The sequence below is a fragment of the Rhea pennata genome, unplaced genomic scaffold (genome assembly GCF_028389875.1).
Source record: "Rhea pennata isolate bPtePen1 unplaced genomic scaffold, bPtePen1.pri scaffold_118, whole genome shotgun sequence".
In the NCBI taxonomy this organism is placed as follows: Eukaryota; Metazoa; Chordata; class Aves; order Rheiformes; family Rheidae; genus Rhea; species Rhea pennata.
In genome coordinates, this window is record NW_026907606.1 from 25,584 (window position 1) to 47,903 (window position 22,320).

Consider the following 22,320-nt stretch of genomic DNA (forward strand, 5'->3'; position numbering starts at 1 on the left):
TGCCACACCTGGTCTTGATCCTTTTCTGGTCTCAGTCCTGGTTCGGGTCCTGATCCCGGTCCAGGTCCTGATCCCACTCCCAGTCTTGATCCTTATCCCGGACCCAGTCTTGATTCTGGTCCCGGTCCTGGTTCCAGCCCTCCTCCTGGACTGCTCCCAGTCTGCATCCTGGTCCAGGTTTTGGTTCCACCCGCGACACCCCTGGACCGGCTGGACAGCGGTGGGCGAGGTGGGGGGGGGGCACCTAATTTTGGCTGGAATAAAGGAATTTATTCCGCCCAGGAATAAAGACCCTCGCCTGGGAGGGCGACGCGACCTGGCGGGGGGCTCCCAGCACCCCCAGTTCGGAGGCTCCCGGCTTGCCGGGGAGGTGCCAAAGCAAAGAGGCGGGGGAGGAAGGCCCGGACGCCTGGGCCCCCGGCTATGTCCCGATGGCGGCAGGCGCCGCGGCGCTGGGCCCTGGTGACGGGTGACGCGGACCTCGGCGCCGGGCGGCATTGGGTGGCGGCTGCGGCCCGGATGCCACCGGGTGCTGCCGGGTGCTGCCGGAGCGGCCGGAGCAGCCGGAATGTTGGTGCTGCTGGGCCTGGTCCTGGGCGTCCGGGGGGCAGGTGGGGCCGCGGGGCTGGGGTGGGGGGGTGAGCCCCACAGATGTGGGGGGGACCCCTGTGGGGAAGGGTCTGGGGGGAGCTTGGAGCTATGGAGGTGGGGGGACTCAGTGGGGATGGTTTGGGGGGGGCTCAACCCCATGGATGTGAGGTGACCCAGTGGAGGTGGTTTGGGGGGGCTCAGCCCCATGGATGTAGGGTGATCCCATGGGACAGTTTGGGGGGGCTCAGTCCCATGGATGTGGGGTGATCCCATGGGGATGGGTCAAGGGGCTCAGGCCCATGGATGTAGGGTGATCCCATGGGCATGGTTTGGGGGGGCTCAGTCCCATGGATGTGGGGTGATCCCATGGGCATGGTTCGGGGGGCTCAGCCCCATGGATGTGGGGGGACCCCATGGAGATGGTTTGGGGGGCTTCAGCCCCATGGATGTGGGGTGATCCCATGGGGATGGTTTGGGGGGCTCAGCCCCACGGATGTGGGATGACCCAGTGGGGATGAGTTGGGGGGGCTCAGCCCCACAGATGTAGGGTGATCCCATGGGCACGGTTTGGGGGGCTCAGCCCCATGGATATGAGGTGATCCCATGGGATGATTTGGGAGGCTCAGCCCCATGGATGTGGGGTGACCCAATGGGGATGGTTTGGGGGGGGCTCAGCCCCATGGATGTGGGGTGACCCAATGGGGATGGTTTGGGGGGGGCCTCAGCCCTGTGGATGTGGGGTGATCCCATGGGGACGCATCAAGGGGCTCAGCCCCATGGATATGGGGTAATCACACAGCGATGGTTTGGGGAGGCTCAGCCCCATGGATGTGGGGCGACCTCACGGGGATGGTTCAGGGGATTCAGCCCCACGGATGTGGGGTGATCCCCTGGGGATGTTTAGGGGGGATCAGTCCCACAGATGTGGGGTGATCCCATGGGCACAGTTTGGGGGGGTTCAGCACCATGGATGGGGGGTGATTCCATGGGGATGATTTGGGGGGGCTCAGCCCCACAGATGTGGGGTGACTTCACGGGGATGGTTCAGATGGCTCAGCCCCATGGATGTGGGGTGATCCGATGGGCATGGCTTGGGGACACTCAGCCGCATAGATGTGGGTTGATCCCATGGGGATGATTTGGGGGGGCTCAGCCCCACAGATGTGGGGAGACCTCACGGGGATGGTTCAGGAGGCTCAGCCCCATGGATGTGGGGTGACCCAGTGGGGACGGTTTGGGGGGCTGGGCCCCATGGATGTAGGGCAACCCCATGAGGACCTCTGGGTGTTTTGGGGGAGTTGGGAGAAGGGTGTGGGGGGACATGGCCAAGGGGTGGGCAATGGGGCGGGGGAAGGGACAGAAGATGATGGATGGAAGGATGGGGATCACCGAAGAGAAGGAGATGGATGGAGGGATGGAGACGGACAGGGACCAGGAGCGAAGGGGACAGACAGACAGAGATGGATGGATGATGGGATAGGGTGGACAAAGATGGATAGAGGGAAGGAGATGGATGGAAGGGTGAGGATGGACGGGGAATGGACTGGGAGATGGGGATGGATGGAGAGGTGGAGACAGATGGAGGTATGGAGCTGGATGGAGCAGTGGAGATGGAGAATGGCTGAAGGAATGGGCACAGATGGAGAAAAGGAGATGAAGGAACAGGGATGGACAGGGAACGGATGGAGGGATGGGGATGGATGGATAGATGTAGATGGATGGGAAATGGGAGGAGGAATGGATGGAGGGATGGAAATAAGAGGAATGAGGATGGATAAGGAATGAAAGGAGATGGATGAAGACATGGAGGGGATGGGGACAGATGGAAGGATGGGGATGGAGGGATGGGGACGGATGGAAGGATGAGGATAGAGGGATGGAGATGGAAGGATGGGGACGGATACAGGGACGGGTATGGATGCAGGGACAGAGATGGAGGGATGGGGACAGAAGGAGGGATGGAAATAGAGGGATGGAGTGGATAAGGAATGAAAGGAGATGGATGAAGACATGGCAGCACATGGGGACAGACGGAAGGATGGAGATGGAGGGATGAGGATGGATGGAGGGATGGGGCAGAGAGATGGGGACAAATGGACAGATGGAGCAGATGGAGAGATAGGGCGGAGAGACGGGGACAAATGGATGGATAGGCATGGATGGAAGGATGGGGCTGGAGGAACGGGGCTGGAAAGATGGGGATGGATGGAGTGATGGGACTTGAGAGATGGAGATGGATGGAGGGATGAGGATGGAGGGATGAGGAAGGATGGGGATGGATGGACAGGGATGGATGGCGGGATGGGGATGGATGGATGGACAGGAATGGAGGGATGAGGAAGGATGGGGAGGGATGGGGATGGATGGATGGACAGGAATGGAGGGATGAGGAAGGATGGGGATGGATGAACAGGGATGGATGGATGGACAGGGATGGAGGGATGAGGAAGGATGGGGATGGATGGACAGGGATGGATGGAGGGATGGGGATGGATGGATGGACCGGGATAGAGGGATGAGGAAGGATGGGAGGGATGGACAGGGATGGATGGATGGACAGGGATGGAGGGATGAGGAAGGATGGGGATGGATGGACAGGGATGGATGGACGGATGGGGATGGCTGGAGGGATGAGGAACGTTGGGGCCGGATGGAGAGGTGGGGCCGGGGAGCGGAGGAGCAACGAGAGCCGGGGGAGGGGAGCGGCGGGGACAGCAGCGGCCCGCGCCGCGCGCAGGCGCCTTCCTGGTGCACCTGGCCAGCTCCTGCTCGCTGACGGCCGACGGCGCCGTGCTCGACTTCGACCTCACCGTCGCCTTCAACAAGAACCCGCTGGTCTGCTACGACGCCGACGCGCGGCTCTTCGTGGCCTGCGACGTGGGGCTGCTGCGCAGGCACGCCGCCGCGCTCGCCGCCTTCCTCAACAACGGCACGGCCTGGCTGCAGCGGGCCGAGGAGCGGCGCCAGGCCTGCCGCGGCGTCGCCCTCCCGCTCTGGGAGCAGACGGCGCTGCGGCGCGGTGAGGCTCGCGGCGGGGCGCGCCGCGGGGTGGGGGGAGCAAGGGGCATCGCGTGGGGTGTTGCACGGGGACGGGGCAAGGGGCGTTGAGTGGGGCATTGCGCGGGGATGGTGCAAGGGGCGTTGAGTGGGGCATTGCGCGGGGATGGTGCAAGGAGAGTCACATGGAGCGTTGCACAGGGATGGTGCAAGGAGCGTCGCGTGGAGCGTTGCACAGGGATGGTGCAAGGAGTGTCGCATGGGGCGTTGCACGGGGACAGTGCAAGGAGCGTTGAATGGGGCATTGCACAAGGATGGTGCAAGGGGCATTGAGTGGAGCGTTGCACGGGGACGGTGCAAGGAGCGTCGCATGGGGCATTGCACGGGGACAGTGCAAGGAGCATTGCACAGGGATGGTGCAAGGAGCGTTGAGTGAGGCGTTGCACGGGGACGGCACAAGCAGTGTTGCATGAGATGTTGCAAGGGGACGGTGCAAGGAGCATCGCATGGGGCGTTGCATGGGGACAGTGCAAGGAGCGTTGCACGGGGACGGTGCAAGGAGCGTTGAGTGGAACATTGTACGGGGACGGCGCAAGGAGCGTTGAGTGAGGCGTTGCACGGGGACAGCGCAAGCAGCGTCGCCTGGGGCATTGCATGGGGATGGTGCAAAGAGCGTTGAGTGGAACGTTGCACAGAGATGGTGCAAGGGGCGTTGAGTGGGGCGTCGCACGGGGACAGGGCAAGGGGCGTCGCACAGGGACGGTGCAAGGAGCGTCGCGTGGGGCGTCACACCGGGACGGTGCAAGGAGCACGGGGGTGGTTCAGGGAGCATCACATGGGGCGTCACATGGGGATGATGCAAGGAGTGTCGCGTGGGGTGTTGCACGGGGACAGTGCAAGGAGTGTTGCACGGGGACGGTGCAAGGAGCGTCCCGTGGGGCATTGCACGGGGACGGTGCAAGGAGTGTCGCACGGGGACGGTGCAAGGAGCATCGCGTGGGGCGTTGCACAGGGACGGTGCAAGGAGCACGGGGGTGGTTCAGGGAGCGTCGCACGGCGACACAGCGACGTCGCAAGGAGCGTCACACGGGGACGGTGCAAAGAGCACGGGGGCGGCGCAGGGAGCGTTACGGGGCGGGGGAGGGAGGCGACGTCGCACGGGGACGTCGCACGGGGACGTCACCCCCTGCCCCCGTTCCCGCGCCCCTCACCGGTTCCCTCCCTCGGTGCCCGCTCCAGCGCCGCCGCAAGCCCGCATCATCCCCGTGCGAACCGGCAACGCCCGGGCGCCCGTCCGCCTCGTCTGTCACGTTTGGGGCTTCTACCCGGCCGAGGTGACCGTCACCTGGCTGCGCAACGGCGATGCTTTGGGGGGACCCGGCGATCCCGTCACCGCCACCCCGGACGGCAACTGGACCTACCAGGTGCAGGTGGCCCTGACGACGGCCCCGGAGGCCGGCGACGTCTACACGTGCTCGGTGCAACACGCCAGCCTCCAGCAGCCCCTCCTGGAGGACTGGAGTGAGTAGAGGGCGGGGGGAGGGGGGGAGCCCAGCCGGACGCCTGGGCCCTCGGGCCGGCTCACGCCGCCGCCGCCGTCGCCTCGCAGGACCCGGGTTGACGCTGCCGGCGACGCTGAAGCTGGTGGCGGCCACGGCCGTCATGGCGCTGGGACTCGCTTTCTTCGTCTTCGGCTTCTCCCGTTTCAGGGCCAGGCCGCCGGTGCCGGGTGAGCGGACGGACGGACGGACAGACGGACGGGCGGACGGACGCGGGGCGACGTTCGCCCCCGCTGACGCCGCTCTGTCCCCCTCTCGCAGGTTACATTCCCCTGCCCGGCGACACCTATCCCGAGGGAAACGGAGCCTCGGGCTCGGCGCCGTCTCCCGGTGCCACCGGGCGCTAGTGACGCCCGTGAGGAATCCGGCGACGGGAAAGGCGCCGGCGAGCGGCTCGGAAAACCCCGCGGCGCCGAGGGCGGAGGGGACCCCGAGGCGGCAGCGCTACAAAATAAAGATGTTTCGTGTTCTCGACGGCGTCGCTCGGCGGCACCGGGCGTCGCTCGGCGGCACCGGGGACGTCGCGCACCGGGGACGCCCGCGGGGGGGAGGGGGGGGCGGGGCGCCTGCTGACGTCACGATCTGCCCGGTGCCGGGTGACGCGCCTGCCCGACGCGCGCCGCTATTGGCGGGCGGGCCGGAACGGAGCCAATGGCGGCGCGGGGGGAGGGGAGGGCGCGCGGCTCGCCTCTCTGAGGGGAGCGGCTCGCCTCTCTGAGGGGAGCGGCGGCGACGGCGGCGGCGACGACGGTGACGATGGCGGCGACGACGAGCCCCTCCGCCAAAATAAAAATCATTTCCGTCCTATTTATTTTTTGCCCCCCATTCGCGTCGGGGCACGAACCTCCCCCCGCCCTTTAAGCGCGGGGAGCGGTGGAGGCACCTGAGGGCCAGGTAGGGACCGTGAAGGACGCAGAGGCCGTGAGTGGGTACAAGAATTTATTGTGCCCCTTGGCGGGGAATTTCTAAGCTTCATTCACAATCTCCAAAGCAAAATATTTGTTCTAAAGCAGCACCTAGGTAAGCAGAATTACAAATTTCTCCCCCCTCGAAGAGCAAAAGCAGACAGTAATTTGTTCGCTGATCAAACCCGTGAGTTTAAGCCCAGACCAAAGCAGGGAGCGAGGCGGGGAGAAGGCACCGAGGGCTCCTCTGCTCCAGGCACCCTTCACAGCTTCTTCCAGCGCACTGGAGCCAGAGAGTAGATCCAAGTGGCGGCAAGGCAAAAGCATGAGCCCCTGAGATCCCCCCACCCACCCCACCCTTCCAGCCAAGCTGCACCCTTAACCGAGCAAACGGGGTCAGTTTAGCCCCAATCGGGCCGTCAGGCCTGGTGCTGCAGGGTCGCAGGAGAAAAGGGGCTTTGGTGGCATCCCTGGAGCTGCCACGAGGAGATGGCGAGCACTTGGGGGTGGGCTCAGCTCTGCACTGCCTACGTCACTGGGTCCGGCCCGTTGCTTAGAAAAACGGAGCACTTAAATGGCACAGTTGCTTCCTACGTGGACAAAACAGAAAAAAAGATGGAAAAGGAAGATTTTTTTGAGTGAGGGAGAGGGGTCACAACACCCTCATCCATGCACCCTCACCCAGCCCCACTTCACCACCATCTCCCATCAGAGCTGCTCTCTAGGATAAATCCCACCTCCCAAAGCCAGGGCAGCTAGCAAAAACCCCGAGGGGAACCAGCCGGAGCGTCTGTCCGTCCAGCAGTCCCGCTCCAGCTGCCATCCTGCTATAGCAGTGGGCCTGGGGCCCCCGCCCGCCTCACTCCCAGCACCAGCCCTTACCCTTTTCAGGGTTGCCGAATTCTCCGTCACAGCCTGCGAGAGAGAAGTGGTGGTGAGCCCCAGCCCCATGCTAATGGGACTACGCTAGCGGACGCGGTCCAGAACGGAGCTGCCCCCAGCACCACCCTGGTACTCACCTGCGGTGACTGCGTATCCCTTCTCCTGCCTCCCTGCTGCAAAAAAGAGGCATCAGCCAAAGTGGCATCCCAAACCCAGGCTCTGCTCACCGCACGGGCTCATGCCCCTGTCCGAACCCCTGAGGCACAGCCATCCCCTCCCCCTGGCCCCAGAAGCCCCGGCGCTTTACCTGATTTCTTCCAAATCACGAAGCCAGCAAGCGCAGCGATGATGCTGATGAGCACACCGGCGACCACGCCGACGATGATGAGCACCAGGTTGCTCTCCGGCTCTGGAAAAGAGCAGGGCCGTGAGCAGGGGCAGGGAACTGACCCTCACCCGGCGCTCCGCGTCCTCCAGGCGGCTGCGCTCACCCCAGGAGAAGATGCCGGGCTCTGGCATGCTGGCGTGCTCCACGCGGCACCGGTACTCATCCTCCTCTGCCGGGCGCACGTCTATGGCGGCCGAGGCGTGGTAGGTGCCGTCACCGTTGGGCACGATGCCGCCCCACCTGGTCTCCTGGTCTTGGACCCTGCCCTTTTTCAGCCAGCTGATGGTGATGGGCCGCGGGTAGAAGCCGTGGGCCCGGCACGACAAGGTCAGGAAGTCTTGGTTCTCCTTCCGGGACACCCTCACAGCGGGGCGCTCTGCGGAGACGGCGCCAGGCAGCGAGGTCAGGCAGCTCGCGCCCCGACCGCGCTTGCGGCTCGGTCATCCCGGCCCCGAGTCCGCGGGGGTCTCGCCTTGCCCTCACCTCTCCTCTCCAGCGTGGCCTTCCCGTACTCCACGTACTTCCGCAGCCACTCAACACAGGTGTTCTTCAGGTACTGCTTCCGCGCATCAATGAGGGCCTCATCAGCCTCCCACTTCCTCTTGGTGATTTCGGCACCGGCATCCATCGCGGTGTACGTCTGCAAGTCCTCGTTTAAGGCGATGAAGTCCCTTCCGTCGTAGGCATCCTGCCAAAACCCCCGCGTCCCCCTGCCCTCCAGGATGTCGCAGCCATACATGGCTTGTATTGTGTGATACCCTGAGACACAAGCAGGAAGACGGGGGGTTCAGGGGCAGCCCCAGAGCCTCACCAGGGCTCGGAGCCCCTCGGCAACAGCCCCTGGGGACGCCGAGGGGCTCCGGGTCTCTTTCGTCCCCTTTGGGGATGCCCCACAACGCCAGGACACGCGAGGGCTGGGGGAAGGCCCCGTGGGGCCGGGGGGCCCCGGCTCAGCCCGCGCTCACCCCCACTCTGGTTGTAGCGCTTCTGCAGTGTGTCCAGGTCCATGCGGTAAACCTGCTGGTTCTGCTGTGCAATCTGGGTCTCTTCGTCCCAGTACTGCTGACTCTCCTGCCGCATCCAGGCCGCACGAGGCTCCCCCTTCCGTGTCTCGCTGTCGTAGCGCATAAAGGTCTCTCCGTCCACGTACCCCACAATCACGAACACGGGCAGCCCGGCGCTCGGCTCCGTCACGGCCGTGTAGAAGTAGCGCAGGGAGTGGGGGCCTGCAGGGACAGTGTGTGCGTGGTGGGGGGAGTGAGGAACCGGGCTGGGGACAGCAGGATGGGAGCAGTGGGGTGATGTGGGGTGGGGGGCAGCACCGCCCGCGGCAGGGTCGGGGGATTTGGGGGGCGGCAGCAGGTCCCAAGGGGTGGTGGGGGGGGTTGGGGTCCATGGGGTGCTGCACACGGGGAGCCCAGGGCGGGGGGGTCCCCGGGTGCAGGGTCCCCGCCCGCACTCACCGCTCGCCACCGCCGCCCCGCAGCCCCCCAGCAGCAGCGCCAGCAGCAGCAGCAGCCGCCGCCCCGGCCCCATCGCCGGCCCCATCGCGGCACGACGCGCCTCGCTCTCCGACAGCGCCCCGCGAGCACCGAGTTACCCCCCCCATCCGCGCCCCGCCCCTCCGCCCTCCGATTGGCTCCGCTCCGGCCCTCAGGCCAATAGGGACCCGCATGGGCCCGGAGCGTCATGTGGCGCCGGGCAGATCCCGGCGCGGCAGGTTGTGAGAAGCGAAAGTGAAAGGCGGCAGCGGTGACGCGAGGTGGCGGCAGGGGGGGAGGAAGCGGGAGCCTGGACCGCCCCCCCCCCCCCGGGGTCCCCCGGGCTCCTTTTAGCAACCCTGCCCCCCCCCCCGGTTCTTCGGGTTCCCCCTGGACCCCCCCAGGGTCCCTCTCGGGTCCTCCCAGGCCCCGTGCTCCCCCTACACACCCTGCCCCCCTCGCAGCCCCCCAGGGCTCCTCCCAGCACTACCCCACCCTCGACCCCCCCGACTGCTCCGGGGCTCCCCCCAGCTCCCCCCCCCAGGAACCCCCTGGACCCACCTGGGGTCTCTCTGGGCTCCCAGTAGACCCCCAGGGCCCCCCTCGCACACCCCTCTGAGTCCCCCAGGGCTCCTCCTGGGCGCCTCATACCGCCCCCCCCCCCCCCCGGACCCCTTTGGCCGCCCCCGGGCTCCCCCACCCCGTGACCGTGGCCGAGCCGCGCAAGGCGCCGCCGCTGCCGCTTCCTCCCCCTCGTTCTTGCCCCTTTCGCACGCCGAGGGGCGGCGGCAGCGGGCGCGATGGGGCCCGGGCGGCGGCTCCTGCGCTTGCTGCGCCCGGAGCGGCGGCGGCGCTGGCGACCTCGGCGCTCGGTACGGGCCGGGGCGCCTGGGACGTCAGGATCTGCCCGGCGCCAGATGACGCGCCTGCCCGACGCGCGCCGCTATTGGCGGGCCCGCGGGCCGGAGCGGAGCGGAGCCAATGGCGGCGCGGGGAGCGGGGATGGCGCGCGGCTCGCGGCTGTGTGAGGGGAGCGACGACGACGGCGGCGACGACGACGACGACGGGACCACCCGCCAAAAAATCTCTCGATTTCCACCTTATTTATTATATTTCCGTCTTATTTATTATATTTCTGTCTTATTTATTATATTTCCACCCCCATTCTAGTCCGGGCAGGACTCTACCCTGCCATTTAAGCGCTCCGCCATGGTGAGGAACAGGGCTGAGCCCGCCCCGAGCTCCTCGCTGTATTTTAGTATGAATAAAGCGCTTATTTTAGAAAAAAAAAAAAACATTTTTTTTTCTAACTGCATCTCCGCCAAACTCTGTGAATGTCCGCGAGCCCCGCGGGTGCTTCCCCCACCCTCTGCTGCTGCAGCGAGCAGGCCGCTAGCACGGTTTCCGCTTTATCCCCCAAATATAAAGGATTATTATTTAATTTTTTATTTTAAGACGCTTTTATGAGGATCACAGCTCGGGCCGGGTGCCTACTCTGAGGAGGGACCCCCTGAAACGGACGTTTCCCCGGGCGTTTGGGCCCCCGCGCGTCGAGCTCTTTGGCCGCCCTCCCACAGGTGGCTTCGTCTTCCAGGGGCAGGTCCCGCTCTCCTGCGGACGGCGGGTAATTTCTCGACACGAGAACGATGGATCCAGCCGTCCTTCCCCGGCACCTTTACAGCAAAATAAAGAGCTTAATAATACCATATCGGTGGGGGGGACGCTCACAAAGCGTGAGGCGCATGCGGTTAACCGCTCGTCCCCGTCTGAGGTGCTGGTCTCCGCTGGGATACAGCGCGCCAGGCACAAGCGACTGTCGTCCGAGCAAAGCTCCCGCCGGGGACAACCCGCCGGCTGTCTCGGGGTAGGTCCGATCTCCCGCAAAACTCAAGTTTAGAGCTGGCGACCACTTAAAGAGGGTCTGCGCGCGTGCTCATGCCTACTCTGCCTTGACGGCTCCGTTCGTCCTCGGCCCCTGCGCTCAGGGCCGAGGGTGGGGGCAATTCTCCGCGGGTTCCTATCGTTTAATAACAGTCTTTCCGAAGAAAAGACAAGCAAAAAGGGAGAACCCCCCCACCGTCCAAATTGGTGGTTTCCCGTACTCCGTATCGGGGAACGGCGCAAGGGAGCTGCGGGAGAGAGGCCATCGGATGGCCAGAGAGACGAAGAAGGGCCTGGCCCGTCCCTCCGAGGGGGAAAGGCCGGACAAGAGAGGAACGTGGGCGTCGGGGGGAACCTTATCGACGCGCACAAGCATCAGAGAGGAGGGTGCCAACAGGGTGGAGGCAGACTCTCCTCGGTGGTGCCGAGCGATAGGAGAGGCAACAGGCACGCACCGAAATCCAGGAAAGCTCCTCCGAACGCGAGAAAAACGCAAAAGGAAAACCAAACCAACCTCGCTGAGGAGCGGAACCGGTTCTCCGGGGAGCGGCGGCGTCGCCATCCTCGGAGCCGTTCAGCCGCCGTCCGGACGCGGTGCCGCGCTCCAGGTAACGCCGCTGGAGCAGAGCGGTCGGACTGGACGATCTCCGGAGCGTCCTTCCGCCCTCGAAGCCATCCGGCGATCCCAGGAGACGTCGCCGGGCGAGACGCTGCTTCAGCCCTGAGCCACGTCAAAGCCCGAGCTGGACCCTCGCTCCGTGGGGCGGCGGCGTGGGGGAGACCCACCTGAGCGCGGCTAAGGCGCTGCCCCAGCGCTCGGGGGGCTGCCCCACGGGGCCGGGCCTTGGAGGACGCGGAGACCGTGAGCGGCCAGTGGTATTTATTGTGCCGCTTGGCAGGGAATTTCTGAACTTCATTTAGTCACAACTCACTAAAGTAAAACGTTTGCTCTAAAGCAGCACCTGGGCAGCTGGAAGCGCTGGAAAAGAATTACATGCTTTTTCCCAAAAAAAGAGCAGAAGCCGAGAGTAATTTGTTTCCTGATCAAACCCACAATTTTTTCTCCGGATCAAAGCAGGGAGCGAGGCGGGGAGAAGGCTCCGAGCGCACCTCTGCTCCAGACACCTTCACAGCTTTTTTTAGTGCGTTGCAGCCACAAAGAGCAGATCCAAGTGGCAGTGAGGCAAAAGCGTGAGGCCCCAAGCTCCCCCCGACCCAGCCCCAGCCCACCCCGGCTAACCTGCACCCTGAGCAGCAAAGCGTGCAAACGGGGTCGGTTTAGCTGGCATCGGGCCGTCGGGGGCTGCTGCTCCAGGGCCACGGGAGCGAAGGGGCCTCGGCGAAGGGGCTGCGGCGAGGAGACGGGCGCTGCCGGGTCCGGCCCGTCGCTTACCAAAGCGGAGTGCTTAAAGGCCTATGTGCTTTCTGCACAGAAAAGAAGAAGGAAAAAAAAGAAATAAGATGGAAAAGGAAGATTTTTTTCTTGAGTGAGGAAGAAGGGTCACAGCACCCACATCCATGCGCTTCCCTGTAGCTCCAGCCCCACTTCACCACCCCACCTCAGAGCTGCTCTGATGGCCACAGGGTGCTGGCTCATGCTCCTGTCCCCAACCGGCCGCCCCCCCGGCCGCCTCGAGGCACGGCCGTCCTCCCCTTGCCTGCCGGTGCTTTATGCTCTACCTGATTTCTTCTTCCGACGTAATAGGACCATGAAAATAATGAGGATGGCGAGCACACCGACAGCCACGCCGATGATGATGGACAGCAGGTTCCCGCTCTCCGGCTCTGGAAAAGAGCAGGGCCGTGAGCAGGGGCAGGGAACTGACCCTCACCCGGCACTCTGCATGCTCCGGGCAGCTGCACTCACCCAAGGAGAAGATGCCGGGCTCCGGCATGCTGGCGTGCTCCACGCGGCACCGGTACTCATCCTCCTCTGCCGGGCGCATGTCGATGGCGGCCGAGGTGTGGTAGGTGCCGTCACCGTTGGGCACGATGCCGCCCCACCTGGTCTCCTGGTCTTGGACCCTGCCCTTTTTCAGCCAGCTGATGGTGATGGGCCGCGGGTAGAAGCCGTGGGCCCGGCACGACAAGGTCAGGAAGTCTTGGTTCTCCTTCCGGGACACCCTCACAGTGGGGCGCTCTGCGGAGACGGCGCCAGGCAGCGAGGTCAGGCAGCTCGCGCCCGACCGCGCTTGCGGCTCGGTCAGCCCGGCCCCGCGTCCGCGGGGGTCCCGCCTTGCCCTCACCTCTCCTCTCCAGCGTGGCCTTCCCGTACTCCACGTACTTCCGCAGCCACTCAACACAGGTGTTCTCCAGGTACCGCTTCTGTCCGTCAATGAAGGTCTCATTAGCCTCCCACTTCCTCTTGGTGATTTCAGCACCGGCATTCGCCGCACTGTACGTCTGCAAGTCCTTGTTTATGGCGATGAAGTCCCTTCCATCGTAGGCGTGCTGGTCAACCCCCCGCGTCCCCCCGCCCTCCAGGATGTCGCAGCCGTACACGATTTGTATTGTGTGATACCCTAAGACACAAGCAGGGAGACGGGGGGCTCAGGGGCAGCCCCAGAGCCTCACTGGGGCTCGGAGCCCCGGTGGGCTCCGGGTCTCTTTCTTCCCCTTTGGGGATGCCCCACTACGCCGGGACACACGCGAGGGCTGGGAAAAGTCCCCGTGGGGCCGGGGGGCCCCGGCTCAGCCTGCACTCACCCCTGCTCTGGTTGTAGCGCTTCTGCAGCGTGTCCAGGTTTGTGCGGAGAACCTGCTGGTTGTGTTGTAACTTCTGGGTCTCTTCATGCCAGTACCGCTGACTCTCCCGCCGCATCCAGGCCACGCGAGGCTCCATCTTCCGCGTCTCGCTGTCGTAGCGCACGAAGGTCTCTCCGTCCACATACCCCACGGCCGTGAACGCGGGCAGCCTGGCGCTCGGCTCCGTCACGGCGGTGATGAAGTAGCGCAAGGAGTGGGGGCCTGCAGGGACACGTTGTGGGGAGGGGGTGAGGGACCGGGGTGGGGTGGGGGGAGAACAGCAGGATAGGGCGATAGAGTGGGGCAGCACCGTCCGCGCGAGGGTCAGGGGGTGGAATCTGGGAAGCAGCAGCAGATCCCAAAGGGGGGGGCAGCACATTGGGGTCCATGCGGTGCTGCACACGGGGAGCCCAGGGCGGGGGGTCCCCGGGTGCAGGGTCCCCGCCCGCACTCACCGCTCGCCACCGCCGCCCCGCAGCCCCCCAGCAGCAGCGCCAGCAGCAGCGCCAGCAGCAGCCGCCGCCCCGGCCCCATCGCCGGCCCCATCGCGGCACGACGCGCCTCGCTCTCCGACAGCGCCCCGCGAGCACCGAGTTACCCCCCCGCGCCCCGCCCCCCCGCCCTCCGATTGGCTCCGCTCCGGCCCTCAGGCCAATAGGGACCCGCGTGGGCCCTGAGCGTCATGTGGCGCCGGGCAGATCCCGGCGCGGCAGGTTGTGAGAAGCGAAAGTGAAAGGCGGCAGCGGTGACGCGGGGGGGGGGGAGGGGGAGCCCGACCCGGCCCTTCTCGGCCCCCCCGGGGTCCTCCCCAGCGCCCCGATCCCTCCGAGACCTCTGCCCCCCCCTGGGCTCCTCCCAGCCCCACTCGCCCCCTCGCCGGACCCCACGCCGTGGGCGTGGGCGTGGGCGTGGCCGTGGGCGTGGCCGTGGGCGTGGCCGAGCCGCTCAAGGCGCCGCTGCCGCCGGTTTTTCGCTCTCTCCGCGGCCGCTTTCGCTTTCGCGGCGGGCGCGATGGGGCCGGCGGCAGCGATGGGGCCGGTGGCAGCGGGCGCGATGGGGCCCGGGCGGCGGTTCCTGCGCTTGCTGCGCCCGGAGCGGCGGCGCTGCGTGGCGGCGGCGGTGCTGCTGGTGATCTCGGCGCTCGGTAAGGGGCCGGCGGGGGGTGGGGGGGGGCACCGGGGGGGCGGGGACCGGGCATGGAGCGGGGCAGTGGGCGGGGAGGGGGGGGGAAGCACCGGGGAGGGCACCTAGGGGACCGGCCCTGGGGGAGAGTGGGGAAAGGGGTGTGTGGGGGGGCAAGCCCGGGAGTGTGGGGGGGCAGGATGGGGATGGGGGGCACAGGATGGGAATGGGGGAGCAGGAGCGTGTACAAGGGGCGGGATGGGGATGGGGGACAGGGACGGATATAGGGGTGCAGGAGAGGGCATGGGGGAATGGGTGGGCATGGGGGGGCAGGATGGGTGTGGATGGGAGCAGGTCTGGGGGAGCAGGGTGGGTATAGGGAGGCAGGGTGGGTATGGATGGGAGCAGGTCTGGGGGGGAGAGTGGGTGTGGGGGGGCGGGGTGGGTATGGATGGGAGCAGGTATGGGGGGCAGGATGGGTATAGGGGGCAGAATGAGTATGGGCAGAAGTGGGCATGGGGGGCAGGATGGGCATGGATGGGAGCAGGTCTGGGGGGGCAGGGTGGGTATAGGGGGGCAGGATGGGTATGGATGGGAGCAGGTATGGGGGGGCAGGAGTGGGTATAGGGAGCAGGATGTGTATGGATGGGAGCAGATCTGGGGGGCAGGAGTGGGTATAGGGGAGCAGGATGGGTATGGATGGGAGAAGGCATAGGGGGGCAGGATGGGTATGGATGGGAGCAGGTATGGGGGGCAGGAGTGGGTATAGGGGGGCAGGGTGAGTATAGGGGGGCAGGATGGGTATTGAGGGGGCAGTTCTAGGCGGGTAGGAGCAGACATTGGGGGGCGCAGCACCCAGCGGGGAGGCAGGCAGGGGCAGGGGTGGTGGTGAGGCGCATAGGGCCTCCCCCGCTGGGGACCCAGGCGTCCTGACCCGTCCCCCCACCCCCACCCCCCCGGCGGGGGCTGCAGCGGAGATGGCCGCCCCCTACTACACGGGGCGCGTGACCGACTGGATCTCGGGCGAGGACGACCCGGCGGCCTTCGCCCGCGCCATCCGGGCCATGGTGCTGCTGGCCCTGGGCAGGTACCGCCGGCGGGACGCGCCGTGATGGGGGGGTAAGGGGGCGGACAGACAGACGGACGGACGGACACGCACGGAGACGCGCCGGGCCCTGAGCGTCCCCGTCCCGCCGGCAGCGCCGTCGCCGAGTTCGTCTGCGACCTGCTCTACAACGGCACCGCGAACCGCGTCCACTGGCGGCTGCAGGGCGACGTCTTCGCCGCCGTCCTGCGCCAGGAGCTCGGCTTCTTCCGCGCCGCCGGCGCCGGTGAGCCGCCGGGGTTGGGGCGCCGGGATGGGGGACGCGGCGGTGCCGCCTGCCGCCATCTCTCTCTCTCTCTCGCTCTCTCTCTCGTTTTCCTGCCGCGGCGCAGGGGACATCAGCTCGCGAGTGACGCGGGACACGGAGGCGCTGAGCGAGGCGCTGAGCGAGAAGCTGAGCCTGCTGCTGTGGTACCTGGCGCGGGGCGTCTGCCTCTACGGCGCCATGGCCTGCGCCTGCCCCCAGCTGGCCCTCGTCGCCGCCCTGGCGCTGCCCGTCGTCGTGATGCTGCCCAAGCTCTCCGGCGGCTTCCACCAGGTACCGGGTGCTTGGGCTCCTCGGGGCGGCCCGCTTCCCACGGGGACCTCCGCGCACCCGTGGTGACCTCCAGGCACCCACGGTCACCTCCATGCTCCTGTGGTCGCCTCTTGGCACCCTGCTCCCCGCTGTCTCCTTCATGCACCCATGGTCATCTCCATGCACCAATGGTCCCCTCCACACCCTGCTCCCTGCTGTCCCCTCCAGGCACCTGTGGTCACCTCTATGCACCCTGCTCCCTGCTGTCACCTCCAGGCACCCGTGGTCCCCTCCAGGCACCCTGCTCCCTGCTGTCCCTTCCATGCACCCACATTCACCTCCATGCACCCATGGTCCCCTCCAGGCACCCTGCTCCCTGCTGTCCCCTCCATGCACCAATGGTCCCCTCTAGGCACCCTGCTCCCCATGGTCACCTCCATGCACCCATGGTCACCTCCAAGCATCCTGCTCCCTGCTGTCCCCTCCATGCACCCACAGTCACCTCCAGGCACCCTGCTCGCTGCTGTCACCTCCAGGCACCCGCGGTCCCCTCTGCACACCCTGTCCCTTCCGTGCACCTCTCATACCTTCATCCCAGTGCCCATGCTCTCCCCGCTGTGCCGCAGAGCCTGGCGCGACAGGTGCAGGAGTCGCTGGCCCGGGCCAACGAGGTGGCCCTGGAGACCTTCCAGGCTATGGCCACCGTGCGTAGCTTCGCCAACGAGGACTGGGCGGCTGAATGCTACCGGCGCCGTCTCCGCGACACCTACCAGCTGCACAAGCTCGAGGCCGCCGCCTACGCCGCCTCCCGCTGGATCAGCAGTGTATGGGGCGCGGGGGGGGGTGCTGGCACGAGGACGTGGGGGACACGGTGGCCCTGGGGACGTGGCAGCACTGGGGCTGTGGTGGCACGGGGCTCCAGGATGTGGGAGTTGTGGTAGCATAGGTCTCTAGGATACGGGCGGTGTGATGATGCTGGGGACATGGTGGCATGAGGTCTCCAGGATGCAGGGGACAAGGTGGTGCTGGGGATGTGGTGGCATGGGGTCTCCAGGATGCAGGGAATGTGGTGGCACTGGGGGCGTGGTGGCATGGGGCTCCAGGACATAGCGGATGTGGTGGCGCTAGGGATATGGTGGCATGGGGTCTCCAGGATGAAGGGGACATGGTGGCACTGGGGACATGGAGGTATGGGGCTCCAGGACGCAGGGGATGTGGTGGTGCTGGGGACCTGGTGGCATGGGGTCTCCAGGATGCAGGGGATGTGGTGGCCCTGGGGTCATGATGGCCCTGGGGACACGATGGCATGGGGGTTCTGGGACATGGGGGACTCACAGTGCCACAGGGACATGGCATAGGGGCTCTGAGATACGGGGGATGTGGTGGCACTCAGGACACGGGGCATGCGGTGGCCCTGGGCATGCAATGGCATGGGGATGTGATGGCATGGGGCTCTGGGACATGGAGAACATGGTAGTACTGGGAATGCAGTGGCACTGGGGACACGATGGCATGGGGGACTGCAGGATGCAGTGGACACGGTGGCACTGGGGACATGATGGCGCAGGGGTTGCAGGACATGGGGGACATGGTTGCGCCAGGGACATGATGGCACTGGGGATGCAAGAGCACGGGGGCTCCGGGGGACACGGTGGCGTGGGGGAGGTCACAACATGAGGGCTCCAGGACGTTGGGGACACGATGGTACGGGGGCTCGGGGGAGGTGACAGCAGGGTGGGGACCAAAGCATCACTGCCGAGGGGTGACAGCGGCCCTGTGGGGAGGAGGGACGGGGGAACGGGGGCGCAGACCGGTCCCCGCGGTGACATCCCCGCCACATCCCCAGCTCTCGGGGCTGGCGCTGCGGGTGGCGATCCTCTACTGCGGGGGCCAGCTGGTCACCGAGGGTCACATCACCACCGGCGACCTCGTCACCTTTGTCCTCTACGAGATGCAGTTCACCCAGGCCGTGGAGGTGAGGGGACGCGCGGGTCCCCAGGCCTGTCCTGCCGCGTTCCCCCTCCGTGTCCTTGCTCCTCCGTGGTGTCCCCACATCCCCGCAGTGTGTCCTCTGTTTCCCCGTGTTTCTTTCTCTGTGTCCATGTGTCCTTCCTGCTGTCTCCTCATGTCCCCTCAGGGCGTTGACCCCGCTCTGGCCCCCAGGTCCTGCTTTCCTACTACCCCAGCGTGAAGAAGGCCATGGGCTCCTCGGAGAAGATCTTTGAGTACCTGGAGCGGGAGCCGCAGATGGCCCCGTCAGGGATGCTGGCACCCAGCTCCCTGCAAGGCCACCTGCAGCTCCAGGATGTCTGGTTCTCCTACCCCGGTTGCGATGAGCCCGTGCTCAAGGTAAGGCGAGGGATGGGCACCCACCACAATGCCCCGGGTGATACTGCAATGCCCCAAGTGACACTGTGGAGCCCCGGATGACATGATGTTATGCTGTTCTGGGTGGCACCACAATGCCTTTGGTGCCACCATGACATTCTGGGTGATGCAATGCCATGCCAAGTCAGGTGATGCTGCAGTGCCTTGGGTGCCACCATGACACGCGCCCTGGGTGCTACCATGATGCCCCAGGAGATGTAATGCTATGCCAACCTGGGTGCCACCGCAATGCCTTGAGTGCCACCATGACACACATCCTGGGTGCCATCATGATACCCCAGGAGATGCCATGCCCTGCCAACCTGAGTGACACTACGATGCCTTGGGTGACACCATGACACCCTAGAAGATGCGATGCTGTGCCAACCCGGGTTCCATCATGACGCATCCTGGGAGCCATCATGATGCCCCAGGAGATGCCATGCTGTGCCAACCTGGGTGACACCACGATGCCTTGGGTGCCACCATGATGCCCCAAGAGACGTGATGCCATGCCAACCTGGGTGCCACCACGATGCCTTGGGTGCCACACCACGACACACACCTTGGGTGCCACCATGACACCCCAGGAGATGTGATGTCCTGCCAACCTGGGTGCCACCATGCCGCTCCAGATGATACTGCCCCGGGTGCCACCGTGATGGCGCCCGCAGGTGACACGGTGCCATCCCGCAGGGCGTCTCGCTGGAGCTGCAGCCCGGTGAGGTGCTGGCGCTCGTGGGCCCCTCGGGCAGCGGCAAGAGCACCCTGGCGTCGCTGCTGCAACGCTTCGGCGAGCCGACGAGCGGCCACCTGCTCCTGGACGGCCGCGACCTGCGCGACTACGAGCTCCGTTACCTGCGGGCCCAGGTGAGCCGCGGCGGCGATGGCGGCGGTGGTGGCATCCGCCAGCGGCGTCCCCGACGGTCTCTTCTTGGGCGCAGGTGGCGGCGGTGAAGCAGGAGCCGACGCTCTTCGCCCGCTCGCTGCACGACAACATCGCCTACGGGCTGGGATGCCGGAGCCGCGCCGAGGTGGAGGCGGCTGCCCGCCGCGCCAACGCTCACGGCTTCATCACCCGCCTGCGCCGCGGCTACGACACGGGTACGGGGACCCCCACCCCCCACCCCGCGTGCCCACCCCTCGCGCCCCGGCAAAGTGCTCAGCGCCTCCCTCTCTCCCGCTCCCCGCAGATGCCGGCGAGATGGGCGGCCAGCTCTCCGGCGGGCAGCGGCAGGCGGTGGCCATCGCCCGCGCCCTGGTGCGGGACCCCCGGGTCCTCATCCTCGATGACCCCACCAGCGCCCTGGATGTCGAGAGCCAGCTGAAGGTGGGACCCCTCGGGCTCCACCACCCCCTTGGTCCCTGCTCCAGGTGGCCCTCAGATCCCCGTGTCTCCTCGGTCCTCGCTCCTGGTGGCCCCTCAGTCCACCTCTGTCCTTAGTCCCCATTCTTGGTGGCCCTCAGATCCCACATCTCCTTGGTCCCCACTCCCACTGATTCCTCAGTCCATATGTCCCCTTCGTCCCCACTCTTGGTGGCCCTCAGTCCCCATGTCCCTTAGTCCCCATTCTTGGTAGCCCTCAGATACCACATCTCCTTGGTCCCCACTCCCAGTGGCCCCTCAGTCCATATGTCCCCCTCAGTCCCCACTCCTGGTGACCCCTCAGTCCCCATGTCTCTTCAGTCCTCACTCTTGGTGGCCCTCAGTCCTCATGTCTCCTTGGTCCTTGCTCCTGGTAGCTCCTCAGTCAATATGTCCCCTCGGTCCTCATTCCTGGTGGCCCTCAGATCCCATGTCTCCATGGTGCTCACTCCTGGTGGCCCCTCAGTCCCCATGTCTCCTTGGTCTTCACTCCTGCTGATCTCTCAGTCCCCCATATCTCCTCAGTCCTCATTCTTGGTGGCCCTCAGATCCTATGTCTCCTTGATCCTCACTCACGGTGGCCGTCAGTCCTCATGTCTCCTCGGTCCCTACTCCTGGTGGCCCCTCGGTCCCCAATCCTGGTGTCCCCTTGGTACACGTCTCCTTGGTCCCCACTCCCGATGGCCCTCAGTCCCCACATCTCCTCAGTCCCCATTCCTGCTGGCCCCCAGTTCCTGCTCGGTCCCCACTCCTGGTGGCCTTGGGTTCCCCTGTGCCTAGGGACCCTGCTCCTGGTGCCCAGTTGGTCCCGGGTGCCCCTGTCCCCGGGGTCGCCATTTCCCATGTCCTCTCTGTCCCCACTCCTGGTGCCCACTTGGTCCTGGGTGTCCCTGTCCCCAGGGGTCCTGTGGGTCCCCACTTCCCATGTCCACGGAGTCCCTGGAGCCCCACTACCTATGTCCCATCTGTTCCTGGTCCTGGGTCCCCCTGTCCCACAGGTGCCCCTGTCTGCAGGGTCCCATGGGTCCCACTTTCCAGGTCCCCTGGGTCCCCATTTCCTATGTCCCCTCTATCCCCTAGGCCTGGTGCCTACTTGGTCCCCAGGATGCCCTTGTCCCCAGAGTCCCCACATTCCCTGTCCCCAGGGTCCTCTGGGTCTCCACATCCTGTGTCTCATGTTCCCAAGCTCCTCATGTCCACAGGGTCCCCATGTCCCCTCTCAGTCTCCACATCCTGGGTCCCCCATGCCCCCAGGGTCCCACGGGTCTCCTGTCTGCTGGGTGCTGCTGTCCCCAGGGTCCTGTGGACCCCCACATCCTGTGTCGCCTGTCCCCCAGGTCCCCACTTCCCACATCCCCACGGTCCCCTGGATCCCTACCTCCCATGTCCCCAGGGTCCCCTGGATCCCCACATCCCGTGTTCTCTGTCCCCCAGGTCCGCACGTCCCACGTCCACAGGGTCCCCTGTGTCCCCAGGGTCCCCTGGATCCCAACACCCCGTGTTCTCTGTCCCCCAGGTCCCCACATTCCCAGGGTCCCCTGTGCCCCCTGGGTCCCCTGACCCCTAGGTCCCCACGTCCCCATGGGTCCTCTGTCCCTGGCTGCCCCTGTCCGTCCCAGGTCCCCCATGTCCCCAGGGTCCCCCTTGTCCCATGTCCCCCCATGTCCCCCCGCTCCCCCGTGGCCCCTCTGGCCCCGTTCCCCCAGCTGGGTCCATCTCAAGCCTGGGTTGGGGGGGGTGTCCCATCGTGTCCCCCCCCCAGCTCACAGCGAGCTTTGGGGGGGGGGCATGCACACACGCAGGTGCAGCGGGAGCTGGCAGCGGGCGGGCGCACGGTGCTGCTGGCGACGGCGCGGGCGGCGCTGGCGGCGGCCGCCGACCGCGTGGCCGTGCTCGAGCGGGGCTGCCTGGCCGAGCAGGGCCCCCCCGAGCGCCTGCTGCGCCGCCGCGGCCGCTACTGGAGCCTGCTGCAGGCGGGCGACGCCGGGGACCCTCCGGACCCTCCGGCCACGCAGGACCCTGCGCTCGCTGGCGCCCAATAAAGATGGCATCATGCACACCCTGTCTGCCTGGTGTGGGGGCACCCCAGGGTGCAGAGAAAGCAGGGGAGTGGCGGAGGGGGTTGCAAGGGTCCTGGGGTGCAGGGGACCCCAGGGGTGCAGAAATAGCAGGGGGTGGCGGTGCGGGTTGCAAGGATCCCAGGGGTGCAGGGAAGGGGTGTTTCAGGGGTGCAGGGAAGGGGTGCCTCGGGGGTGCAGGGAGGGGGTAGCAGGCAGCAAGGGGTGGGGGTTGCACGGAGACAGGGGGCTGCAGGAGACCTGGGGGTGCAAAAGTAGTAGAGGACAGAGGGGACTGCAGGGAAAGGAGGGGGTGCAGGGTTGGGGGGCTGCAGAGCACCCAGGGGTGCAGGACAG

At 66.1% G+C, this 22,320-nt stretch overlaps 4 protein-coding genes across 6 annotated transcripts; 2 read left to right on the top strand and 2 right to left on the bottom strand.

Moving 5' to 3' along the window:
- Positions 1–537: 537 nt before the first annotated feature.
- LOC134154165 (class II histocompatibility antigen, M beta 1 chain) lies at positions 538–5,621 on the top strand. The gene is made up of 5 exons (XM_062600879.1): positions 538–611; positions 3,329–3,610; positions 4,828–5,109; positions 5,198–5,317; positions 5,409–5,621. The coding sequence occupies exons 1-5, from the start codon at positions 569–571 to the stop codon at positions 5,492–5,494; spliced, it is 813 nt and encodes a 270-aa protein (XP_062456863.1). The 5' UTR covers positions 538–568; the 3' UTR covers positions 5,495–5,621.
- A 451-nt stretch (positions 5,622–6,072) lies between these two features.
- Positions 6,073–8,914, bottom strand: LOC134154155 (class I histocompatibility antigen, F10 alpha chain-like). Of its 2 annotated transcripts, none has more exons than XM_062600867.1 (8): positions 8,786–8,914; positions 8,288–8,548; positions 7,806–8,081; positions 7,426–7,698; positions 7,242–7,343; positions 7,072–7,104; positions 6,935–6,967; positions 6,073–6,642 (listed from the first exon to the last, which is right to left on the bottom strand). In XM_062600867.1, exons 1-8 carry the CDS (start codon positions 8,868–8,870, stop codon positions 6,623–6,625), a joined length of 1,083 nt encoding a protein of 360 aa, XP_062456851.1. In that variant the 5' UTR covers positions 8,871–8,914; the 3' UTR covers positions 6,073–6,622. The 2 variants fall into 2 exon arrangements, with proteins under 2 accessions (XP_062456851.1, XP_062456850.1); XM_062600866.1 differs by having other exon boundaries at positions 7,072–7,107.
- A 1,319-nt stretch (positions 8,915–10,233) lies between these two features.
- On the bottom strand, positions 10,234–14,008 carry LOC134154157 (class I histocompatibility antigen, F10 alpha chain-like). 2 transcript variants are annotated; one of them, XM_062600869.1, is made up of 8 exons: positions 13,885–14,008; positions 13,391–13,651; positions 12,931–13,206; positions 12,552–12,824; positions 12,365–12,469; positions 11,925–12,109; positions 11,199–11,405; positions 10,234–10,476 (listed from the first exon to the last, which is right to left on the bottom strand). In XM_062600869.1, exons 1-6 carry the CDS (start codon positions 13,973–13,975, stop codon positions 12,099–12,101), a joined length of 1,017 nt encoding a protein of 338 aa, XP_062456853.1. In that variant the 5' UTR covers positions 13,976–14,008; the 3' UTR covers positions 10,234–10,476; positions 11,199–11,405; positions 11,925–12,098. The 2 variants fall into 2 exon arrangements, with proteins under 2 accessions (XP_062456853.1, XP_062456852.1); XM_062600868.1 differs by having other exon boundaries at positions 11,199–12,109.
- A 300-nt stretch (positions 14,009–14,308) lies between these two features.
- Positions 14,309–21,965, top strand: TAP1 (transporter 1, ATP binding cassette subfamily B member). The gene is made up of 11 exons (XM_062600865.1): positions 14,309–14,573; positions 15,524–15,638; positions 15,752–15,882; positions 15,989–16,194; positions 16,800–16,997; positions 18,020–18,148; positions 18,337–18,522; positions 19,237–19,410; positions 19,485–19,644; positions 19,734–19,870; positions 21,709–21,965. Exons 1-11 carry the CDS (start codon positions 14,441–14,443, stop codon positions 21,946–21,948), a joined length of 1,809 nt encoding a protein of 602 aa, XP_062456849.1. The 5' UTR covers positions 14,309–14,440; the 3' UTR covers positions 21,949–21,965.
- The last annotated feature ends 355 nt before the right edge of the window (positions 21,966–22,320 follow it).

What these genes read in the sequence shown, in the direction of transcription:
- LOC134154165 (XM_062600879.1), top strand. Translation starts at nt 569, where the DNA reads ATGTTGGTGCTGCTGGGCCTGGTCCTGGGCGTCCGGGGGGCAG. An exon ending in CCTGGGCGTCCGGGGGGCAG is followed by an intron (nt 612 to 3,328) that starts GTGGGGCCGCGG and finishes CGCCGCGCGCAG; the next exon opens with GCGCCTTCCTGGTGCACCTG. An exon ending in GGCCAGGCCGCCGGTGCCGG is followed by an intron (nt 5,318 to 5,408) that starts GTGAGCGGACGG and finishes CCCCTCTCGCAG; the next exon opens with GTTACATTCCCCTGCCCGGC.
- LOC134154155 (XM_062600866.1), bottom strand. Translation starts at nt 8,870, where the DNA reads ATGGGGCCGGCGATGGGGCCGGGGCGGCGGCTGCTGCTGCTGCTGGCG. An exon ending in GGCCACGCTGGAGAGGAGAG is followed by an intron (nt 7,699 to 7,805) that starts GTGAGGGCAAGG and finishes CCGTCTCCGCAG; the next exon opens with AGCGCCCCGCTGTGAGGGTG. An exon ending in ATTCGGCAACCCTGAAAAGG is followed by an intron (nt 6,643 to 6,934) that starts GTAAGGGCTGGT and finishes TTGTCCACGTAG; the next exon opens with GAAGCAACTGTGCCATTTAA.
- LOC134154157 (XM_062600869.1), bottom strand. Translation starts at nt 13,975, where the DNA reads ATGGGGCCGGCGATGGGGCCGGGGCGGCGGCTGCTGCTGGCGCTGCTG. An exon ending in CGGGGCGGCGGTGGCGAGCG is followed by an intron (nt 13,652 to 13,884) that starts GTGAGTGCGGGC and finishes GTGTCCCTGCAG; the next exon opens with GCCCCCACTCCTTGCGCTAC. An exon ending in GCGCTACAACCAGAGCAGGG is followed by an intron (nt 13,207 to 13,390) that starts GTGAGTGCAGGC and finishes CTTGTGTCTTAG; the next exon opens with GGTATCACACAATACAAATC.
- TAP1 (XM_062600865.1), top strand. Translation starts at nt 14,441, where the DNA reads ATGGGGCCGGCGGCAGCGATGGGGCCGGTGGCAGCGGGCGCGATGGGG. An exon ending in GTGCTGCTGGCCCTGGGCAG is followed by an intron (nt 15,639 to 15,751) that starts GTACCGCCGGCG and finishes TCCCGCCGGCAG; the next exon opens with CGCCGTCGCCGAGTTCGTCT. An exon ending in CTTCCGCGCCGCCGGCGCCG is followed by an intron (nt 15,883 to 15,988) that starts GTGAGCCGCCGG and finishes GCCGCGGCGCAG; the next exon opens with GGGACATCAGCTCGCGAGTG.